This window comes from Dasypus novemcinctus, chromosome 21 (genome assembly GCF_030445035.2).
Source record: "Dasypus novemcinctus isolate mDasNov1 chromosome 21, mDasNov1.1.hap2, whole genome shotgun sequence".
Taxonomy (NCBI): Eukaryota; Metazoa; Chordata; class Mammalia; order Cingulata; family Dasypodidae; genus Dasypus; species Dasypus novemcinctus.
Window position 1 is genome coordinate 68,648,730 of NC_080693.1, and position 22,658 is coordinate 68,671,387.

Consider the following 22,658-nt stretch of genomic DNA (forward strand, 5'->3'; position numbering starts at 1 on the left):
ATCCCATACCACTCTTCCCTCCCTGGCTACCTTTTATGGACACAAACAAGCATGTTCCAGCCTTAGGAGATTTGTACTAGCTGTCCTCTGTTTGGAATACTCTAGGTCCTACTCCTCCCCCACCTCCACCCTCTTTTCATTGCTGTCTCCCTTCTTGGCATCGAGATCTCAACTTAAACGTCATCTCTTCAGATAAGAGTCAGTTCATCCAAAGTAAAGAAGACTCCTAGTCACTTTATTATATCGTCTTGCTTTACTTTCTTCACAGAATTCTCATTGAACTTTATGTATTTTGCCTTTCTCCTCCACTTGAATGCAAGCTCCATGAGGGCAGACACCTTGTCTGCCTCTTTCACTAATGTATTCCCCCATACCTAGAACAATGCTGGCACATACTTGTTTAAAAATGAGGCATTTATGCAAAGCTTGAATTGAAGAGGTTGTTTTGCCCACAGCCTTGTCATTCCTCTGGGCTGAAGAGGAAGGTACAGTAAATGTACCAGTGAGTTCCTTTAAAATAGGGTTCAATGTAATGACCTATCCTGAAAATGCCAGCCCTCATACAACATCACTAGATCCCCTGTCTCTAGGGGTACTCTACAGATCAGACTCTGCTCCTTGCATATAAGAAGTACTGCATTTTTAGCAAGTAACAATATGGACTCCATGAGAAGCAAATCTAGACTACTTTGTACTTGAAGGTCTTCTGTCCTCTGATCTCCAGCAAACCCAATAACATTTTTCAAATTTGTAAAAGATACTACGAGGTACAGCTGAGTCCAGAGATTAAAATATTGATTATATGTACTTTAAGTAACTCCCTTTGGAAAAACTACAGATAGATATTTTTTTATTATCTATGTCCTCTCCTCTCTGACAGGAATACGTGTAAGACACAGTCTTTACTAGGCTATATGCCAAAGGCACAGTGTTGTTATACAGAATGATTTATTAAACTATAAACATGACTCCCAAGTTAGTAATTTGACAAAAATTTCTACTATCTTTGCTGAGTACAATTAACTACTCAGAAGTATTTGGTTTTAAAAATAAAATGCTTTAGGTAATTGGGAATATTAGTTCACGGGCAATCTAGAATTGCATTAAATGAACTAGTCTAGTGGCTGCTATGACTCTTTTCCCACCCTGTACCCAGCTCACTGGAAATGATCTAGAAAATGAGATCTGAATTCACTGTCTGTTATATGTCTCTGCTGATTACTTAAAACTTTTATTGTATGGTAGTTTTAAAGTAACAAAACAAAACAAACAAACAAAAAACCTTTTCAAAGATGTTTCTTTTTAACTAAGAGTGCAAATACAGTAGTCTGTCAGGTGTAATCCATAAGAGAGTATTTTCAATCAACCCACCAGTAAGTTTTTCTTGATTAGACTTTAAGTCTTTTACTGTGAAGACATCTTTGTCTACAACTTGAATATCAACAAGAAGTATATAGGGAAGCAGACTTGGCCCAGTGGTTAGGGCGTCCATCTACCACATGGGAGGTCCGCGGTTCAAACCTCGGGCCTCCTTGACCCATGTGCAGTGCTGATGCACGCAAGGAGTGCCCTGCCATGCAGGGATGTCCCTCACATAGGGAAGCCCTATGCGCAAGGAGTGCACCCTGTAAGGAGAACTGCCCAGCACAAAAGAAAGTTCAGCCTGCCCAGGAATGGTGCTGCACACACGGAGAGCTTATATACAACAAGATGACGCAAGAAAAAGAAACACAGATTCCCATGCCGCTGACAACAGAAGCAGACAAAGAAGAACATGCAGCAAATAGACACAGAGAACAGACAAGTGGGGCAGGGGGAAGGGGAGAGAAATAAATAAATAAATAAATCTTAAAAAAAAAGTATATAAAAAAGACAGAAAGTGTGTGTTTGGGGGAGAAAGAAACCCCTTCATTTAGGGAAAAAACAAACAAAAGGACAAGTCTGGTCTGATACTGTCATGACAGGTTAGTTCATTATATTGTTTCAGATTAAGAAAGGGTCAAAATTGAAGTGAAAAGAATGAAATATCGAGCCGATTCTCTTTAAACATAGCATGACATAGTTTTAGCCATGTTTTAATACATGATCTCAAATAATCCTGAGAAAGAAACTAATACCACCAATGTGTTTTTCTTCGTTTCCCTCACCACTAAAAGCATTTCATTAATTTTGAACCATGTGAAAAATACATAAAAGTTACTCATAACTAGAAATGACCATAAAATGAAAACTCTGTTTAAAGAATTTAAAACAAAATAAAGCATACAATGATAATATTTATGAAATGCTACCAAAAAACACATTCAACCACCCACAGGTTTCACACAGGATAACGTTTGGTATAACACTGAGAGCTTTGAAAATATAAAACCTACATACAATTGGCATTATGGTCTGGAAAAATATCTAATTGATAATGTAGAGAACTTTTTCGGTCTCCTGAATGGAAAATATTTAAATCTGATAGACAAGTGCTCCTGACTAGCAGATTAAATCATTGCAGCCAAAGCTTTTCTTAAAGAGAAACTCCTAGTCAAGGATCATCTTTTACTCAACCTCGGGGCTGTGTGCAAAAGGAGCAAAAATCTGTTAATATGAAAGAGTACAAAGTCTACTTAGAAAATGGTTCTTATCCTCTCTCTTTATAAGACTGATTCATCACATTATCAAAAATAGCTTGGTGCACTGTACACATGTGGTATTATTTACTTAGGTGAAATGAACTAGAAGAGTAGGAAATAGGGCAAGAGCTCTGCAGCTTTTGCCAAGGGGAAAGTTTGTTTGATGCTTTTAAATTTTTGGTTTTGCTTTTAAGGCAGCAGATTTGAGGCCCTGCTTTATAATCTAGACTGAAATCTCTCTAATATCTCTGTGGATTGCTACCTATTATTAATAGGCTAACAATGGGAAATTCAGTAGAATCAGCCACTAAAAGATAAACACGTTTTAGACTGTTGGAACTTTTTTTTTAGGAATGGGTGAGGGGGTGGTGGGTTGTTGGTAATTGGGGAGGGGAATTTTTCAGTTTTCAAACTACATATCACAATGTTTCCAGGGTGAAACCTGGATCTTCACAAATAAAAAGAATTACACTACAAATAAAGCCCAATGACAGATAAGCAGAAACAGAAAATGATAAGCCAACAAAACACACAAAATTCCATAAGAAGTCATCTCCATGCAACAACCAATTTGCTAGAGCCTAGAAAGTCACTTACTTTTCTCCGAGTGTCACCCGGAGGCTGCTCTGGAGTAGAGAAATTGATTGTTGACATTTTGTTTTTTTAGCAGAAGACACACCCACATTCAGAAACAGCAATTATTGCACTTAGAAGTACATTTATTAATACAAACCACTTAAGAGTCATTATAGCAAAAAGTGCCTGCAGTGCCACACATACACTCGTACATGCACAGACTCAAACACACAGATCCAAAGTAAAATTGGGGCAGAGACACAGAGTTTCAAACACAACAGAAATTTATACCTCTTCAAAACTTGGCAAGGTTACTACTACATGGATATTCTCTACTGGGCATAGCTCTGATCATACCTTTCCTTTTCATGGGCAAACAATGTTATTTTCATATAATCAGAGTCTTACACTTGGTGAACAAAAAATTCGTTATAAAGTTAAAAGATAGTTGGCCATTTCCCAAGGAATAGAGGGGGTAGAAAACAGGTTTTTAAAAAAGTTTTAATGTAACAATACTTATATGAGGGCAACTATTATCCAATTTGACTCTCCCAAGTCATATACATTCTATTTGAATGCAAATAAAACAAGGTTTTTGGGAACTCCACTACTCTTGGTGTAAACGAACAAAGCAAAGGAAAACTGAAATAACTTTCTGCTCTTAAATCAGACAAATTTTGTATCTTCTGATTTTCTCCATTCTTTAGAAGTGATGATAATTGAAGATTTTTAACTGTAAAGTATGGAGCTAATTACACATTTCCAAATATCTTAAACTAACAAACTCATAGCATTAAGTCCCGGTGCCAAGGAAAATGTTTTCACCTAAGGTATATTAGGGCACCTAACTGTATGGCTAGATATTTGCTACAAAGGAGAGTAAACTGGCCTCAATTTATCATACTAGGAACTTCTTTTTGCCTTGGACATCAGTTTTCTGGTACACAAATGGCAGAGGCAGTTGTTTAAAATAGTCAATTTGTCAAAGTTAAAAAGCTAAGTGACTAAATTAAGGGAAATCTAACAAAGTCCTCCAGAGAAAAAGGCAAATCCAAGTTGTAAAAACTTGGTAATACAGACTTAATCAAACTGTAAAACAATGTATAGAACAACCACTTCACTCTCTTCAAATCAGAGAATAAGGCACTGTCAAATGACAGCCATAGATTCTACACTCAAGAATCTAAAACCAAAACCAATTAATTCCATTTACAAGTACTGGAATATCTGTAAATAATTCACTGTAAACAGGACTTCCAAATCAATTTTTATCATTGCTTATGTTTACTTTTAAACATCACTAATGATCAGAAGAAAATGAGAATAGGACCAAAATATAGTATTTTTTGTTCCAGCAATTCTTCCTTTACCCTGTAGATAATTTTTATTCTTTATAACTAAAACAAAAAGTACCCATCATTTTTCTAAACTCTCATTCATTTAAAAGAAAATACTTTGACAAAGTTTACACATACTACTACTCCAGAAGTTCTCTGAGAGGTCCTGGGGAAAATAAATTAATAGGTACCATCTTGTAACCAGCAAATTTAAGCTTCAATAACTAAAGCCTATTTGGGGACATTTTGGATCAGTCAACCAACACACTCAATCTAATAACCTGTTCCTTTAGTTATAGGACCCTAAGGACGGAGAGAGTACCTTGGAGCTCAGTCACAAAGAATGGGGCTATTAATATTTTTATAGGAAAGAATGTTCTTTGCTCAAATTAAAATTACCGTTCTCAAAAAAATGCTCATGTTGAAAATGGCCAAATGCCTGGACCTGTTAAACCTCAAAGTCGCAAACCTACTTTACTTTTAAAATCAACATTTATATTTCTCAATAGGGATTTAACGTTTTTGCCCTGACATACTTCTCCTCAGTTTTCTTAAGTCTCATAATTTCTACCATGAAAATACAAATAAACTAGATTGATCAGTAAAATCAGAACTTTTATATCATTGCTACGTAGGTCCTGACTATAATTTTATTTTTAAAATCTTCAAGGCTAAAGACTTGTAAGCACTTAATTTTTTTCTTTGAAGGATATGTATTTCAACTGGACTAATACTTAAATGAAACACATGTGTCTTTAAGTAAATACTGGCTCTCTAACAATAAAGACAGGTCAAGAACAAGTGCCAGATTAGTTCTCAAATGTTTGGGAAACCACAGAGTTAAAAAGAAGCCAAATATATCCAACAACTATAGTTTATACTTGCCCTTCAAATTGCCAATTTCTATAAACCGATTTAAGCAACAGAGAGTAGAATATTTATCCTGAAGTGATGGCTAAATGCCACACTGTACTTACCTCCAAATAATTCCAAGTCTCTTAAGCCCTCAACAATGAACTTTTCCGAGACCCACCGCTAAAGAGGAAAACCCCAAAGAGAATTAGTATTTCTCTCAAACCACAACAAATTAGATATCAGCCATTAGATAGAAAAACAAAAATACAATTACAAAACAAGAATCACAAAGTACCATTAGATACATTTCTATGGAAAAATTCTGAAAAGAATCTTGGATTTAAATCAACTGAAAACAATTTCAAGACTATTAAATTAAAAGATATTTAATTCCTTTCTCTATTCCTCTTTGCCTAATTTGATGACTAATTCTTAACTCTGAGAGATGAGAAATAAGCAATACTAGCCCAAAAAGACAAGAATGTTTTCATCATTTCTATAAATAAAACTTCCTTTTGGTTCTGTTCTATCCTACTCATTTCAAGGGCCTCCATTACAGATGCCTGGGATCAGTAGTGCCAACTTGAAAAATATTATTGAAATTCACAATACAAAAATTGGGGATGAAACCTTAGTTTTTCACAAGGTTCTTTTAGCTTATAAATGAAACACAGCAAGCTATTTATTCTTTCATCCAACTATAGGGTTTCTAAAGATATCACTTACATTTTCTACCAAGTTTAAACACATGAGCCAAACTAGCATGAGCAATCTATGGTTCACTTTACTGGCCTATTTCAAACAAGTGTTACATTTCCATCACACTGATCAGCGCCTCTGGTTTCACCTGAATCAGGCTAGGCTGAAATAGAAAAGCAGCTCATATTCACAAGAAATGGACTCAAGATTGTATTTCACTTAAGGATTGGTGTTCAAGTTTGGCTTGGGGGCAATCTTTCCATTGAATAGCATTCAGGTTAAGGAGAGGTGAAGTTTACTTTTTCCAATATAAATGGTTTCTTATATACATAAATATAAGGAAAAAAAGATGAACATTCAGAAATAAGTTGCCTAATATGGATTATGAATTGGAACTATAACATTCTCTGTTCTTTTCTATATCAATTTTTTCCCAAATTAAAAAGAAATAATGGGAGCAGATGTAGCTCAAGTGGTTAAGCGCCTGCTTTCCAGATGGGAGGTCTTGGTTCAGTTCCCAGTGCCTCCTAAAAACAAACAAACAAAAAACAAACAACAAGCAAACAAATGGAAAAACCACCTCAGGGGAGCTGATGTGGCTCAGTGGCTGAGTGCCAACTTTCCACATACAAGGTCTTAGGTTCAATCCCTGGCCCTGATACCTCAAAAATAAAAAATAAAAAACTTAATATAAAACATCATATACACTGCATCACAAGACATAATGCACACTTTAATATTTAAAGAGAGTAGTATATCCATAATAGCACCTAATTATAAAATTTTTAAAATAATTTACCATTCATTTAGAAATTTAGTACTTGAGAATAAACAAAAGAAGATATTCTTTATATCATGGGAGCTGAAAAAGAAGCTAAATCCAGTATTTGTTCTTTTTTTTCTTTTTTTAGAGGTATCAGGGGCTAAGGATTAAACCCAAGACCTTGTATGTGGGAAGCTGGGGCTCAACCACTGAGCCACACTGGCTTCCTTGAGGTGGTTTTTTTGTTTGTTTGGCTTGTTGTTCGTTTTTTCAGGAGGCACTGGGAACCAAACCTCGGACCTCCTGAGTGGGAGGCAGATGCTCAACCGCTTGAGCCACATCTGCTCCCATTATTTGTTCTTTATATTCTCTTCTTTTATTTATTTATTTTTAGTATTTGTTCTTGAAGTCACTTTAGCTGAAGACGTTTTGAGGTATAGTAAAAATTTTCATGTTCAAAAAGTCTTCAATTAAAACAAGATTATATACTTAGAAAAAAAGTGTTCCAGTGATAATTTATACTGATTTTTAAAACATACAAAGCTATAAAAAACACAAAGGAAATCATTAGTATTACTTATCTACATTGAAAAGGGACATCAACTCATTTGCTGTTGTATAACTGTTATTCATGAAATAAGCCACCCTCTTGTTTCTTCACTATCAGACAAGCAGGTGGGTATAATCTGGGTATCTGATCATCCTCTGCCAAAAAGCTCTTTTCTCAGGAGAGGAAACTGCAAATACATGCCTTACTTCCTACCTCCCACACTACTGTAGGATTCTGAGCATCACATAAAGAACCACCTACAATATCTTCCAAAAAACAATGCTTTTTCAGAAAACAAAAATAGGAAAAGCAGAGGAATAGAAACACTCACCCTAATCCGCTCTGGTTTACTTACGAGAAAAGACATGAGTTCCTAATGTGTAGACTTACTTCAATTTCAAAAATTAAAACCTAAAAGGGAAATAGAAACATGTTCAGTTAGTCAAAGCTTTTATATTCTTTTTTTTAAGATTTATTTTATTTATTCTGCCCCCCTCCTCATTGTTTGCACTTGGTCTGTTGTCTTCCTTGTTTCTTTAGGAGGTACCAGGAGCCAAACCCGGAACCTCCAATGTGGGAGGGAGGCACCACCTCCACTCCCTGCTTTGTTTTGTCTCTCATTATGCTTTCCTCCCCATATCACTTTTTGTGTCATCTTGTTGCATCAGCTTGCCAAGCCTGCCCATCATGTCAGCTCTCTGTCTTCTTTAGGAGGCACCGGGAACTGAACCAGGGACCTCCCGTGTGGTAGGTGGGAGCTAAATCACTTGAGCTACATCTGCTTCCCTCAAAATCTTTTAGAAGAAATTCTTCATGATTAACAAAAATTTAGTAAGGGTCTATCATTCAAAGTACTGTATTAGATCTGGAAATTACTAGATCCTAAAGATTTCTGTAGAGAAACTTTCAATGACGATAATCCTGGATTACTTTGGTCAAGTACATTCTGATTTACTGCAATCTTTATAAGAAAAGCAAGGGGAGGGATGTGAATGTGGCTCAAGCGATTGAGCTCCTGCCTACCACACATGAGTTCTCTGGTTCAGTGCCTCCTAAAGAAGACAGTGAGCTGGCACAATGGGCAGGCATAGCAAGCTGATGCAACAAGATGACACAACAAAAGACACAAGAAGAAGAACATAATGAGAGTTACAACAAAGCAGAGAGTGGAGGTTTCCAGTGCCTCCTAGAGAGGACAAGCAAGACAGTGAGCTGATGTTAATAGCAGGCGCAGCAAGTTGATGCAACAAGAGACACAAGAAAAAAACATAATGATTCACACACACACACAAAGCAGGGAATGTAGGTTGCTCAAGCAATTAGGTGCCTCCCTCCAATATGGGAGATCCTAGGTTCAGTTCCAAGTGCCTCCTAAAGATGACCAACAGTTAGCAGACAATGAGCAAAAACAACAGGCAAGACAATGAACAGACAATGAGCAAACAAACAAGCAAGCAGGGAGCAGATGTGGCTCAAGCAGTTGAGCACCCACCTCCCACAAGGAAGTCCTGGGTTTGGTTTCTGAGGCCTTATAAAGAAAAAAAAACAAAACAAAAAACAGATAACAAGAAAAAAAAAGGTAGACAAGCACAGACAGCAAGCAAAAAACAAGTAAACAGACTAGAGAGCCATCTCGAAGGGGGGAAGAAAAGCAAGTTTGTTTTATACCCTTTTCTTTCTTTAAAGTTTAAAAATAATACATGTACATATTTTAAAATGTCAAATAGTATTAAGAAATACTAGTCCCTTGATTCAACCCCCTACTGTCTCTCCCCAGAAACTATTATCTTTATTTCTTCTGGTTGTATCCTGCTTTTTATCATCCTCATTCTTTTTTTTTTTTTAAGATTTTTTACTTATCTTTTCCCACCCCCTTTCTGTCTGCACTTGCTGTGTCTGTTCATCTTCTTTGTTTCTTTAGGAGGTCCCAAGAACTGAACCCAGGACCTTCAGAGGGAGGTGCCCAATTGCTTAAAGCACCTCCATTCCCTGCTTTGTTGCCTATCCCCTTATGTTTTTCCTCTTGGGTCTCTTGTTGTGTCATCAGCTCACTGCACCTGCCCATCACACCAACTCACTGTCACCTTTAAGAGACACCAGGAACTGAACCACGGGCGTCCCACGTGGTAGGTAGGAGCCCTATCACTTGAGTCACATCCACTTCCCCATCCTCATTCTTTTTTTTCTTTTAAGATTTATTTTTTATTTATTTCTCCCCCCACCCCCAAGTTGTCTGCTCTCTGTGTTCATTTGCTATGTGTTCTTCTGTGACCACTTCTATCCTTATCAGCAGCACCAGGAATCTGTGTTTCTTTTTGCTGTGTCATCTTGTTGTGTCAGCTCTCCGTGTGTGCAGTGCCATTCTTGGGCAGGCTGCACTTTCTTTCGCACTGGGCAGCTCTCCTTACAGGGTGCACTCCTTGCATGTGGGGCTCCCCTACGCGGGGGACACTCCTGCGTGGCACAGCACTCCTTGCTCTCATCAGCACTGCACATGGGCCAGCTCCACACGGGTCAAGGAGGCCCTGGGTTTGAACCACAGACCTCCCATGTGGTAGGCAGACGCCCTATCCATTGGGCCAAGTCCGCTTCCCCCCATCCTCATTCTTAAACGTTTATATGATTATCAGTTATCTACTTCAGATATTTATTGACTAACTTCCTAAGATAGTACAAGAAGATTAAGCTCTCCTACAACATCTTCTTCCACCCCACTTTCCCTCCTCTCATTCTCCCAAACACTTCTTTAATAATTTTTGGTTAAATCAATAGTCTACATTTATATCACGATGATTAAGCAAATATGGCTCATAGCTGAGACAAGAACACAACCAGGTCTCCTTTTTTTGTATACTTCATTTTCCTCTTAATAACTGCCTCATTTTTAAAAATTTGGTTGGTTTCCCATGTAGTTATCATCAATTTTTTTCCAAATCCCTCAACATTTCTGCTATTAGCCTTATCAATATATTTTTCCATATATTGAAACTCATCAATTCCAACATTTCCCTGAATATTGCCTTCCCAGAGCCTCCATCCTCCTCCTCCATCTGGAGGAGAAGGATGCTTCTAGTTCAGCTACACTCAGTCTGTCTTTTTAGTCTGGAGATTTGGATCCTTCAATACTGGGAAGTTTTCTTGCATTATTACTTGGATAATTTTGTCTCTTCTATTTTCTTTGTTCTTACTGTACAAAATACCTAATAAATGTAGATGTCTAGAAGAATCCCCTAACTTTATACTCATCTTACTCCAATTTTACATCTCTTTCCAGGAGGTTTCTTCAACTTTATTTTCTAACCCTTGCACTAATTTTAAATTTTTATTATACATTTCTAAGAGCTTTTGCTATTTCTTGAATATGTCCTTTCATATCGTTTTGATCTCATTTTATATTTATTTATAATTAAGAATTTATATCCAGAATGGCTAAAACATAATATATTACAACAAAGTGGGGTTTATCTCAGTAATGTTAACACGTTAGTTTAACATTCAAAAATCAATGCAAAAATATTTTTTTAAAAAATCAATGTAATTTACCTTACTGTCTGAGTAAATTAAGTAAAAAAATCATAAAATCATTTCAATAGAAAAAAAGCATCTGACAAAATTCAACAATAAATGATTTAAAAATGAACAAACTCTCAGCCATCTAGGAAAAAAAACTTGAACTCAGTAACTAAGATATGTACGAAAAATTTGTAGTTAACATCATCCTTGGGAGAAAAGAATGGATGAGTTCCTCTAAGAACAGAAGCAAAGCAAGAACGTCTATTCTCACGAGGGTGTGGGGAGAAATAAATAAATCTTTTAAAAAAAAAGAAACTGACCATAAATATAAAATGAATTTAGTGGTTATATAGGTCTGAGGAAGGAATGCTAAAGGGTGTGGAGTCTTTCTGGAAAACTGTTCTAAAATTTTTGAGATGATGAATGTACAACATTGTGATTATACTAAAAACCACTGATTATACACTTTGGATATTACAGACAGAAATAGCAGCTATGTACAGTGGGGAAAACAGAGAAATTGAGAGGTGAGGAATTTTGTTTTTCGTATTATTGAAATAATGAAAATGCTCTAATAATGACTGAAGTAATGAACACACAATTATATGATTATATCAAATACCACTGACTGTACACTTTGGATGAATTATACGCTATATTAATATGTATCAATAAAATAGGTTAAAAAAATTGACAAGCTGATTCTAAAATTTACATAGAAGTACAAGGGACCTAAAATAAAATAGCCAAAATATATTTTTTGAAGATTTATTTATTTCTCTCCCCTTCCCCCCCATTGTCTGCTCTTTGTGTCCATTCGCTGTGTGTTCTGTGTCTGCTTGCATTCTTGTCATGCGGGACCAGGAAATTGTTGCTTTTTTTGTTGTTACATCATCTTGCTGTGTCAGCTCTCCGTGTGTGTGGTGCCATTCCTGGGCGGGCTGCACTTTTTTCCAAGCGGGGCGGCTCTCCTTGTGGGGTGCACTCCTTGCACATGGGGCTCCCCTACGCAGGGGACATCCCTGTGTGGCATGGCACTCCTTGCGCACAGCAGCACTGTGTGTGGGCCAGCTCACCACACGTGTCAGGAGGCCCTGGGTATAGAACCCTGGACCCTCCATATGGCAGGCGGAAACTCTATCAGTTGAGTCACAACCACTTCCCGCCAAAATAATTTTGAAAAAGAACAAAGTTAGAAGATTTACACTACTGGAACACCAGACTTAATTTAATGATACAGTAATCAAAGCAGTATACTTTGGTGTAAGGATAGACATATGGATGAACGGAACAAAACAAAGAAGCCAGAAAGAGACCCGCACATATATTATCAATTAATTTTCAACAAAGGGGCCAAAGTTATTCAATTGAAGTTAATAGTAGGAATACAACTTAATATCTATTTGGAAAAATATGAACCTCAATCATAATCTCATACCATACACAAAAATTAACTAAAAATAGATCATAGAACTGAACAAAAAACTAAAACGATAAAACTAAAGAAAACAGAAGAGAAAATTTTCATAATCTTAGGGTAGACACAGATTTTAAAAACAGAACATCAAAAGCATGAAATCTAAAAGAAAAAAATGATAAATTAGACTTCATCAAGATTAAAAACTTCTGCTTTTAAAAGATACTGCTAAGAGGCAAGGGTCAAAGGATTGAGGCAGCCAGTCTCACCAGGGTCACAGGCAGGGTACAAATCCCCCACACTCAGATTTGTGGGGTAAAGAGCAAGGTGGGTTCTACCAGCTTTGCTGGGATAAAACAAAATTAAATTTAAATTTTTTTTAAAAAGGTAAGAAAATGAAAAGATTGAGAGAAATTTGTGTGTGTATGTATATGACAAAGAACTTTATATAAAGATCTCCTACAGCTCAGTAAGACAAACAACACAATTTAAAATGGGCAATGCAAATTCACAAAAATAAAGTAGATTACAGGGGATAAGGCAGAATGGGAGTCAATGTTTAATGAGTGCAGAGTTTCTGTCTGGGTAAAGAAAAAGTTTTGGTAATAGATGGTGGTGATGGTAATACAACATTGTGAATGTGATTAATGCCCCTGAATTGAACTATATGCTTGAAAGCAGTTAAAATGGGTAATTTTATATTGTATGTTTGCTACCATGATAAAGGCAGGGGGCAAGGGGCAACAGATTTGTGCAGATACATCAGAAAAGAAGATATATGAATAACCAAAAGGCATATTAAATGATGTTCAACATCACTTATCACCAAGGAAATTCACACTGAAACCACAACGAGCTATCATATAGCCACCGTATGGCTAAAAATAAAAAAATTTTCAATATCAAATGTAGACACATATGTTGACCAACTAGAACTCTCATTCATTGCTAGTGAAAATGCAAACTAGCACAGCCATTTTGAAAAACAGTTCAGTTGCTTCTTGGGACCTTGCAATTCTACTCTTAGGCATTATGTGTTCACAAACTGGTACATGAATGTTCATAACAGCATTATTCCTAATACCCCCAAGCTGGAAATTACCCAATATTTATCCATTGTTTGTAAACAGATAAACAAAATGTGATATACACACAATATAATACTACTCATCAATAAAAAGAAACAATTATTGATATATGTAACATGGATAAATCTCAAGACTATTATGTGAAGTCAAAGAAGTCAGACACAAAAAAATACATATTTTTTTCTCCATCTCATGAAATTCTAGAAAAGGTGAAAATATCACAGAAAACTTATCAGTGGTTGCCTGGGACTGAGGGTGGTGGGGAAGCTGATTCACTTCAGAGAAAATAAAGGAATTTTTGGGGTGATGGAAATTTCTATATCGTGAATGTGGTGATGGTTAGATGACTGTTATACTGACCAAAATGCATCAAAATGCATACTTAAAATGGCCAAATTTTACTATATATAAATTACAGCTCAATAAAGCTGTTGAATTTTTTTTTAAAAAAAACATCATACCAACAATGTGGACAAATCTCAAAAATATTTCACTGAACTAAAGAATTCAGATCCAATAGAGTATAAATAAATGATTCCATTTATAAGAAATTCTAGAACAGAAAAAACGAACCTACCATGACAGAAAGCAGATCACTGGTTGCCTGGGACCAGAAATGAGACAGGAACTGACTTCAAAGGGGCACAGTGGAACTTTTGGGGGTGATAGAAATGCTCTATATCTTGATTGGGTGATGGTACATGAATGTATACATTTGTCAAAATTCAAAACACTGTACCTGTAACACAGGTACATTTTATTGTAGGTAAATTATATCTCAATAAAGTTGATTTTTAAAATAAAATGGCTACAATAAAGAAAAGGAATATGTTACCAGGAATGCTTCTGAAGAATCTGGAAAAAACCTGCCACATTTTTCTTTTTTTGAGATGGGGTGGGGTCGTCAGAGGTTATAGTACTGATATAGCAACTGCGGGGTAGGGGGAGAGGCAGGGCACAAGGTTAACCTGGAGCATGGAGTTCTAGGAATCCTTACAAGAAATGCTTCAGAGAAATAGGCAATGGTTCTCAATCCAGAGAGAGGATGCCTTTCATTTATAAATTTATAAATTTTTATCAAATTGCATATACTCGGAAAGCAGACTTGGCCCAATGGATAGGGCATCCGCCTACCACATGGGAGGTCCACAGTTCAAACCTCGGGCATCCTTGATCCGTGTGGAGCTGGCCCATGCACAGTGCTGATGCACGCAAGGAATGCCGTGCCGCACGGGGGTGTCCCCTGCGTAGGGGAGCCCCACGCGCAAGGAGTGCGCCCCATAAGGAGAGCCGCCCAGAGCGAAGGAAAGTTCAGTCTGCCCAGGAATGGTGCCACACACATGGAGAGCTGACACAACAAGATGATGCAGCAAAAAGAAACACAGATTCCTGGTGCCGCTGATTAGGATAGAAGCGGTCACAGAAGAACACACAGCGAATAGACAAAGAACAGACAACTGGGGTGGGGGAGGGAGAGAAATAAATAAATAAATCTTTAAAAAAAAAAAAAGAGTAATCGGAGAAGTGGATATGGCTCAGGTGACTAGACTTCCATCTACCACATGGGAGGTCACTGGCGGATCCCAGTGCCTCCTAAAGAAAACAGCGAGCTGGTGCAATGGGCAAGTGTGGCAAGTTGACACAATAAGAGACACAAGAAGAAAAAACATGAGAGACACAACGAAGCATGGAGCAGAGGTTCCCAGTACTTCCTAAAGAAGATATCAACCTGATGTGATAGGCAGGTGCAGCAAGCTGACACAATAAGAGACAGGAGGAAGAAAAACAGAATGAGACACAACAAAGCAGGGAGCAATTAGGCACCTCCCTCCCACATTAGAGGTCCCTGGTTCAGCTCCTGGTGCCTGCTAAGGAAACCAGGAAAATGAAAAGACACAGCAAGTGAAAAACAACAAAGGGGTGGGGAGAAATAAATAATCTTAAAAAAAAAAAAAAAAAAAAAAAAGGATAACCTGAGGGAAGAGGATGTAGCTCAAGCAGTTGGACACCCACCTACCACATGGGAGGTCCTGGGCTTGGTTCCCAATGCCTCCTAAAGAAGACAAGCAAGACAGTGAGCTGACAAAATGGACTGACACGACAGGCTGGTGCAGCGAGCTGATACAACAAGCTGATGCAGAGAGATGGTGCAGCAAGATGACGCAACAAAGAGACAAACAAGGGAACACAACAAGAGACACAACAAGCACACAACAAGCAGGGAGCAGAAGTGGCTCAAGCAATTGGGTGCCTCCCTCCCTCATGGGAGGTCCTGGATTCAGTTCCTGGTGCCTCCTAAAAAGAAAACAAGCACACAGCAAACAGACACAGAGAGTAGACAGCAAGAAAAAATAACTAGGGGAGGGGAAGAGAAATAAATAAATAGTAATCTAAAGTCACAGAAATTTATACTTAAGGGTGACAATAAAGTGTAGCAGAAAAAATCACAGGCTCTAAGGTCAAATAGGCATAATAAGACTCTTAGCTCTTGTCCTTGCCATCTGTCTTAATTTGATCAGGTAACTTTGGTTTGCTGGATCTCAACTTTAACACCTATAAAATGAGATTAATGGCATCTGTCTCATACCTGGGAGAAGGATAAAATGGATTATATTTCTAAGTTAGGCCTTGGGATAGACTTTTTCAGAGATTTAAAAATAGAAGATGGGAAACGGACTTGGCCCAGTGGTTAGGGCGTCCGTCTACCACATGGGAGGTCCGCGGTTCAAGCCCCGGGCCTCCTTGACCCGTGTGGAGCTGGCCCATGCGCAGTGCTGATGCGCGCAAGGAGTGCATCACACAGGGGTGTCCCCCGCGTAGGGGAGCCCCACGCGCAAGGAGTGCACCCATAAGAAGAGCCGCCCAGCGCGAAGGAGGGAGCAGCCTGCCGAGGAATGGCGCCGCCCACACTTCCCGTGCCGCTGATGACAACAGAAGCGGACAAAGAAACAAGATGCAGCAAAAAGACAAAGAAAAAAAAAAAAAAACAGACAACCGGGGGAGGGGAATTAAATAAATAAATTAATTTAAAAAAATAGAAGATATTTATGCTTTTGATTCAAGATTTTAGCCTGAGCATAAGTATGTATTTCACCTCTCCCTCAAGGTCCCATTACTATTAAAGCAAGGGAATCAAAAATATATCAAAGAATAGAATGAGAGAGGTCATTAATAGATGGAATCTCAGTAAATTTCTGAGATGAAAAGTGGATAGAAGAGTGAGGTCCTATGAAATAGAAAGTTGGAGGCTAGAATGTGTCTGAAGGAGACTGTGGCCAAAGAGGGGTGGATCTGCCCAGGAGAATAATCCTAAGTGGTTCTGAAGCAAGGCTGGAGCACAAGGATCATAGAAGGAAAGGTATGGCTGAAAACATGCCCCCCCTACAACTGGCTACTATGCCCATGTATCCAAAACCCACACTTACCAGTTGATTAGCCCTGGTCATATACACAGAGTTCCCAGTCACCTTGTCTATTCCCTTATTCCTATATACAAGTAAATAACAAGGATCATCAGATATGTGAAAAAAGACTATGGCATTTGAAACACACACACAGGTGCACTCTAAATTTACAGAAAAACCAACCCCAGAGAAAAGAGAAATGAGAAGATACTGTTTCCAAAGACCAAAAAGACGATGATATAGGAACAATCAGAAAGCAAGAAAGGAGAAGTGCACCTGGTTCAACTGATAGAGTGTCTGTTTACCATATGGAGGGTCCAGGGTTCGATCCCCAGGGCCTCCTGACCCACGTGGTAAGCTGGCCCATGCACAGTGCTGCTGCGCACAAGGAGTGCAATGCCACGCAGGGGCGCCTCCATTTAGGGGTATCCCAAGTGCAAGGTGTGGGCCCCACAAGGATAGCCACTCTGTGTGAAAAAAGTGCACCCTGCCCAGGAGCGGCACCGGACACATGGAGCACTGATGCGGCAAGATGATGCAACAAAAAAGAGACACAGATTTCCAGTGCCACCCGATAATACAAGTGGACGCAGAAGAACACACAGCGAATGGACACAAAGAGCAGACAATGGGCACAGAGAGCAGAAATGGGGGGAAGGGGAGAGAAATAAATAAATCTTTAAAATAAAAAAAAAAGAATGCAAGAAAAGAATTTGAAGAAATTATAAATCATGGAAATAAAAAATTCAATGAAGACAATTAAAGAAATCTTCCAGATTATAAGGCAAAATGACAGATGAAAAATATTAAGGGAAAGCAGATGTGGTTCAAGTGATAAGGATTCCACCTACTATATGGGACAACCTGGGTTCGATCCCTGGGGCCACCTGGTGAAAAAGAAGAGAAAGTGTGCCAGCGCAGCAAGCTAGTGCCTGCGTGGTAAGCCAAGTGCTCCATATGGTGAGCCAAGTGCCCATGCGGTGAGCCGAGTGCCTATGCAGTGAGCCAAGTGCCCATGTGGGTACCCACGCGGCAAGCCGAGTGCCCACATGCTGAGCCGTGTCCATGCAAGTGCCCACGTGGCAAGCTGAATGCCCGCACAGTGAGCCAAGTGTCCACGTGGTGAGCCAGTGCCCATGCAAGTGAGTCACGCAGCAAGATGATGATGCAACAAAAGAGAGACAAAAGGGAGAGTCAAGGTGAAGTGCAGCAGAAACCAGGAACTAAGGTGGGGCAATTGACAGGGAACCTTTTTCCACATCAGAGGTCCCCAGGATCAAATCCCGGTGAATCCTAGAGGAGAAAGACAAGAAGAGAAGACAAAAAGATGAAGAGATACAGAAGATAACACCACAAATGGACACAGGAAAAACAGCAGGGATGGGGAGGAGAAGAATAAGAATTAATTAATTAATCAAGAAAACATAAGCACAGAGGATCAAGTAAAGGGATATAATATCTGAATTTATAGGTTGGCCACCAATTTCAGCTACTGATTAATAGACTCAGCTAGCTAAGGTATAATCCTAGGAATAGCTAGGGTGTGAACCTGTCCAAGTCGGAAAGAGGCCAATGGTCACCATTTTGACTCCACCCCCAGTATGAGGGGAAGCTGGGCTGACCGAAAATCACAGTGATTGTAGGAACTGGTTTCTTTCACCTAGATAAGCCTGCAGCCCTAGGGTAGGCTTCAGCCCCACCTCTGGCAGGGAGGAGGCTGGTGGGCTCTGCACCAGCCTATCCAGGTAACTGCAGGTATCTTTAGCTGGCACAGACTGAATAATCGTAAGCCTACTACGGCAACTACGGTCATCTTGGACCCGTACTGCATAGATTGCTGCCCACACCTGCAGCTCCATCTCCACCCCAGGCAAGGTAAAAAGAGGCATGAAGCCTCATCAGTCTCTCTGGGCAACTACAGTCTAGGCCTGTACTACCTGGATTATTCCACACAGCTGTGACTCTGTCCCTACCCCTGGCAAAGGAGAAAGTTGGGAGAAGCTTCACTGGTCCTTGGGGCAATGAGGGCAGCTTGGGCCTCCACAGCTTGCTTATAGCACCAACTACATCCTTAGCTTCTACTGCATAACCAGCAAGGGAGAAAGGGCAGGAAGTCCTAAACTGAAGAGAAAAACTGCACCCAGAATAAATACTCTAGTAAGCCAGATGCCAAGACACCAACAAAAAATTACAATGCACACCAAAAACCAGGAAGCTATGGCCCAGTTCAAGGAACAAGGTAAGCCTACGGATGACATAAAGGAGCTGAGACAACTAATCATAGATGTTCAAACAAATCTCCTTCATAAATTCAATGAGACGGCTAAAGAGATTAAGGATATTAGGAAGACACAGAGTTGTTTGTCTTTTTATTTTCAAGATATAGGATATCTATACCCTATATATCAATATACCTATATATATATATACACACCAATATGATTAAATGCTGATTTCTCACCAGAAACCATGGAGGCAAGAAGACAGTGGTATGATATATTTAAGATACAAGAGAAAAACTTCCAGCCAAGAATCTTATATCTGGCAAGACTGTCTTTCAAAAATGAGACTGAGATCAGAATATTCACAGATAAACAGACACTGAGAAAATTTCTAAGCAAGAGATCAGATTTTCAGGAAATCCTAAAAGGTGTGCTAGAGCCTGAAAAGAAAAGACAGGAGAGAGGGGCCTGGAAGAGAGTCTAGAAGTAAAGATTATATCAATAAAAGTAACTAAAAGTATCAAAAGAGTGGTGAAAATAAAATATGACAGATAAAACTCAGTCAGGAATAAACTTAGCCAATGATGTATTCAGAAAAATGCAATTAAATGTTAAAAGAAACAAAAAGCCCTGAATAACTGGAAGAACATTCCATGTTCATGGACTGGAAGACTAAATATCATTAAGATGTCAATTCTACTCAAATTGATAAGCAGATTCAATGCAATCCCGATAAAAATTCCACCAGCATTTTTTAAAATTGAAATACAATCATCAAATTTATTTGGAAGGGTAAGGGGTCCTGAATAGCCAGAAACATCTTAAAAAGGAAACGCAAACCCTCATCTCCAGACTCGAAATCATATTACCTAGCTATAGTGGTAAAAACAGCATGATACTGGCATAAAGACACAGACCAATGGAACCAAACTGATGGTTCAGAAACAGACCCACACATGAATGGTCAAATGATTTTTTACTAGCCGGTCAAACCCACAAAGCTTGATATAACAGTCCATTCAATAAATGGTGCTGAAAGAACTGGATATCCATAGCCAAAAGAAGGAAAGAGGACCCCTATCTCATGTCTTATCCAAAAATTAACTCAAAATAAATCAAAAAGCTAAAAATAAAAGCAGGAAACATAAAGCTTCAAGAAGAAAATGTAGGCAAATACCTTCAAGACCTTGTGGTAGGTGGTGGATTCTTAAAGGAGATAAGAAGAGGACTGAGATAGACTACTGATGTTTAATGTATGCAGAAGTTTTAATTAGCTTTAATTTAAAAGTGTGGAAATGTATAGAGTGGATGGTAACAAATAGCAGGTAACAGTCAGTTTATAAATGCAGATGTTGCTGAAAATGGTGGTCTAGGTATGTAAACGCCAATTGACAGAATGCTAGAGAATAATCTAGAAACTGAATAGCACAGTAAACCAAGAGGTGGATAATTGTGGTTGATGGTACAGATGCAAGAGTGATCTTTGTGAACTACAGCAAATGTACATCCCTATTGCATTGCAAGGTGACAGGAATGTGGAGAAGCATGGTGTGCTAATAGAGGGGTGTTGTTTGGGAATTCTGCATATGTGCATGATTGTTTTATAAGTTTACAACTGTTGTCATAAAAATATATTTAAAAAACAGTACTAGGGTGGGTTGGAGGGAAAATATACCAAATGTAAGATAGGGACTATAATTAGTAGTAAGATTTTGACAATATTCTTTCACAATTTGTAAGAAATGTCTCAGGACAATGTAAGGTGTTGGTGGAGGGTTGATGTAGGGGACCCCTTTATGATACTATGCATGTTTGCTTTGTAAGTTCACAACTTTTACTATACACTTATTGTTTATGTATGTTCATACATAAATGATATAAAGATAATAATAATAATAGAGTGGGTTGGGGGAAAATACTTTGGTTAGTAGTAATATTTTGACAATGCTCTTTAATGATTAGTTAAAAATGCATTAACAACAATGCAAGGCGGTGGACTTGGTCCAGTGGTTAGGGTGTCCGTCTACCACATGGGAAGTCCGTGGTTCAAATCCCGGGCCTCCTTGATCCATGTGGAGCTGGCCCATGCAATGCTGATGCACGCAAGGAGTGCGCCCCATAAGGAGAGCCGCCCAGCACGAAAGAAAGTGCAGCCTGCCCAGGAATGGCACCGCACACACGGAGAGCTGACACAACAAGATGACGCAACAAAAAGAAACAGATTCCTGTGCCGCTGGCAACAACAGAAACGGACAAAGAAGACGCAGCAAATAGACACAGAGAACAGACAACCGGGGTAGGGGGCGGGGAAAGGGGAGAGAAGTAAATAAATAAAAATATCTTTTTTAAAAAAACAATGCAAGGTATTGGTGGTAGGGTGAGTTATAAGAGTCCTGTATGATGTTATGTTTTTTAAGTTCACAACTATTACTATACACTTATTGTTTATGTATGTTTATGTATGAGTGATATACTTCTATAAATTTTTTTTAAAAGAGGAAAAATATTAAGAAATAGAGAAGAAAAACAAGTTGTCTACAATGGAACAAGATTCATACTGAATTCGGACTTCTTAAAAACATCACAGGGTGCTAAACAAATGGAACAAGATCCTCAAACTTCTGATAGAAAATTGTTTTGAATCTACAGTTCTATCCTCAAATGAACTATTGCTTAAGTGTAAGAAAAAATTATTTAATTCAGACATGAAAGAACTAAAAAAAAAGGTTTACTTCCCACATATATTTTATATTTTAATGAAATTACTTGAGAATGAACTTCAGCAAAATGAGGCTAAAATCTAAGAAAAAGGAAGATATGAGATACAAAAAATGGTGAGTCCACTGAAAAGAAATCTCAGGATGACAGTTATGAAGCAGGTTAAGACAGGGGTCAAACTTAAAACACAAAAATATAAGGGAAATATGGAAAGTAGCTTTATTTTCACAAAGAAAAAACAGAAAGATAATCAGAAATTTCAACAAAAATTAAAAACTGTATAAAACAGTCAAGTATGAATTTGAAGCAAACTTAAATGTGGCATACTTTTGAGCAGTTTAATGATGAATGAAAGAAGAATCCACTTGCCCTTGAATGGTACAGAGGTTAAGCAATGGAACTAGAGAGAAGCATACCACTGGCTCCTTTATAAACAATACTTACAAAATTATAATAGAAGTGCTCACTATCAGCTTTCAAGTTTTAAAATGGAACTACAGACAAAGCACAATAGACTTTATTATGATTACAGAACAGAATGTAAATGTCATCTGAATTTCAAAATATGAGTGAAGGTTCAGCTGACAGAAGATGGGAAATGGAAGGGAGAAGGAGACAGAGGACTGACTAGGGAAGCTAATATCCACGTCTTCCTCTGAGGGTAAAGGTAATGCTGAAGGTTGATAGAATAAGAAACAGAGATTTATGTACATTATTTAAAATTATAAAGCTAATCGACAGAAGAACTCAAAATAGTGGTGCAACTATCAAAAATTGAGAGGGAGGGAAAAAGCAGATATTAATGTGAAATTCTCAGATCTAAACATGTTTAGATTACAGACATCTATCATAAGAACTATAACCAGAAACAGTTCATGGACAGCAGACATGGAAT

At 38.2% G+C, this 22,658-nt stretch overlaps 1 protein-coding gene across 8 annotated transcripts in view; it reads right to left on the reverse strand.

The window, feature by feature from the left end:
• Positions 1 to 22,658, reverse strand: part of STRADA (STE20 related adaptor alpha) — a 49,234-nt gene that overhangs the window by 22,632 nt on the left and 3,944 nt on the right. For 2 of the 8 annotated variants that reach the window (XM_004456793.5, XM_004456794.5), the window contains exons 2-4: positions 7,733 to 7,812; positions 5,512 to 5,569; positions 3,219 to 3,247 (exon numbers count right to left, since the gene is read on the reverse strand). In XM_004456793.5, the coding sequence (XP_004456850.1) occupies positions 3,219 to 3,247; positions 5,512 to 5,569; positions 7,733 to 7,768 (123 nt within the window). In that variant the 5' untranslated portion in view covers positions 7,769 to 7,812. The remainder of the gene's footprint in view (positions 1 to 3,218; positions 3,248 to 5,511; positions 5,570 to 7,732; positions 7,813 to 22,658) is intronic. The other 6 variants (XM_004456797.5, XM_012524524.4, XM_004456796.5 and 3 more) reach the window with 4 other exon arrangements.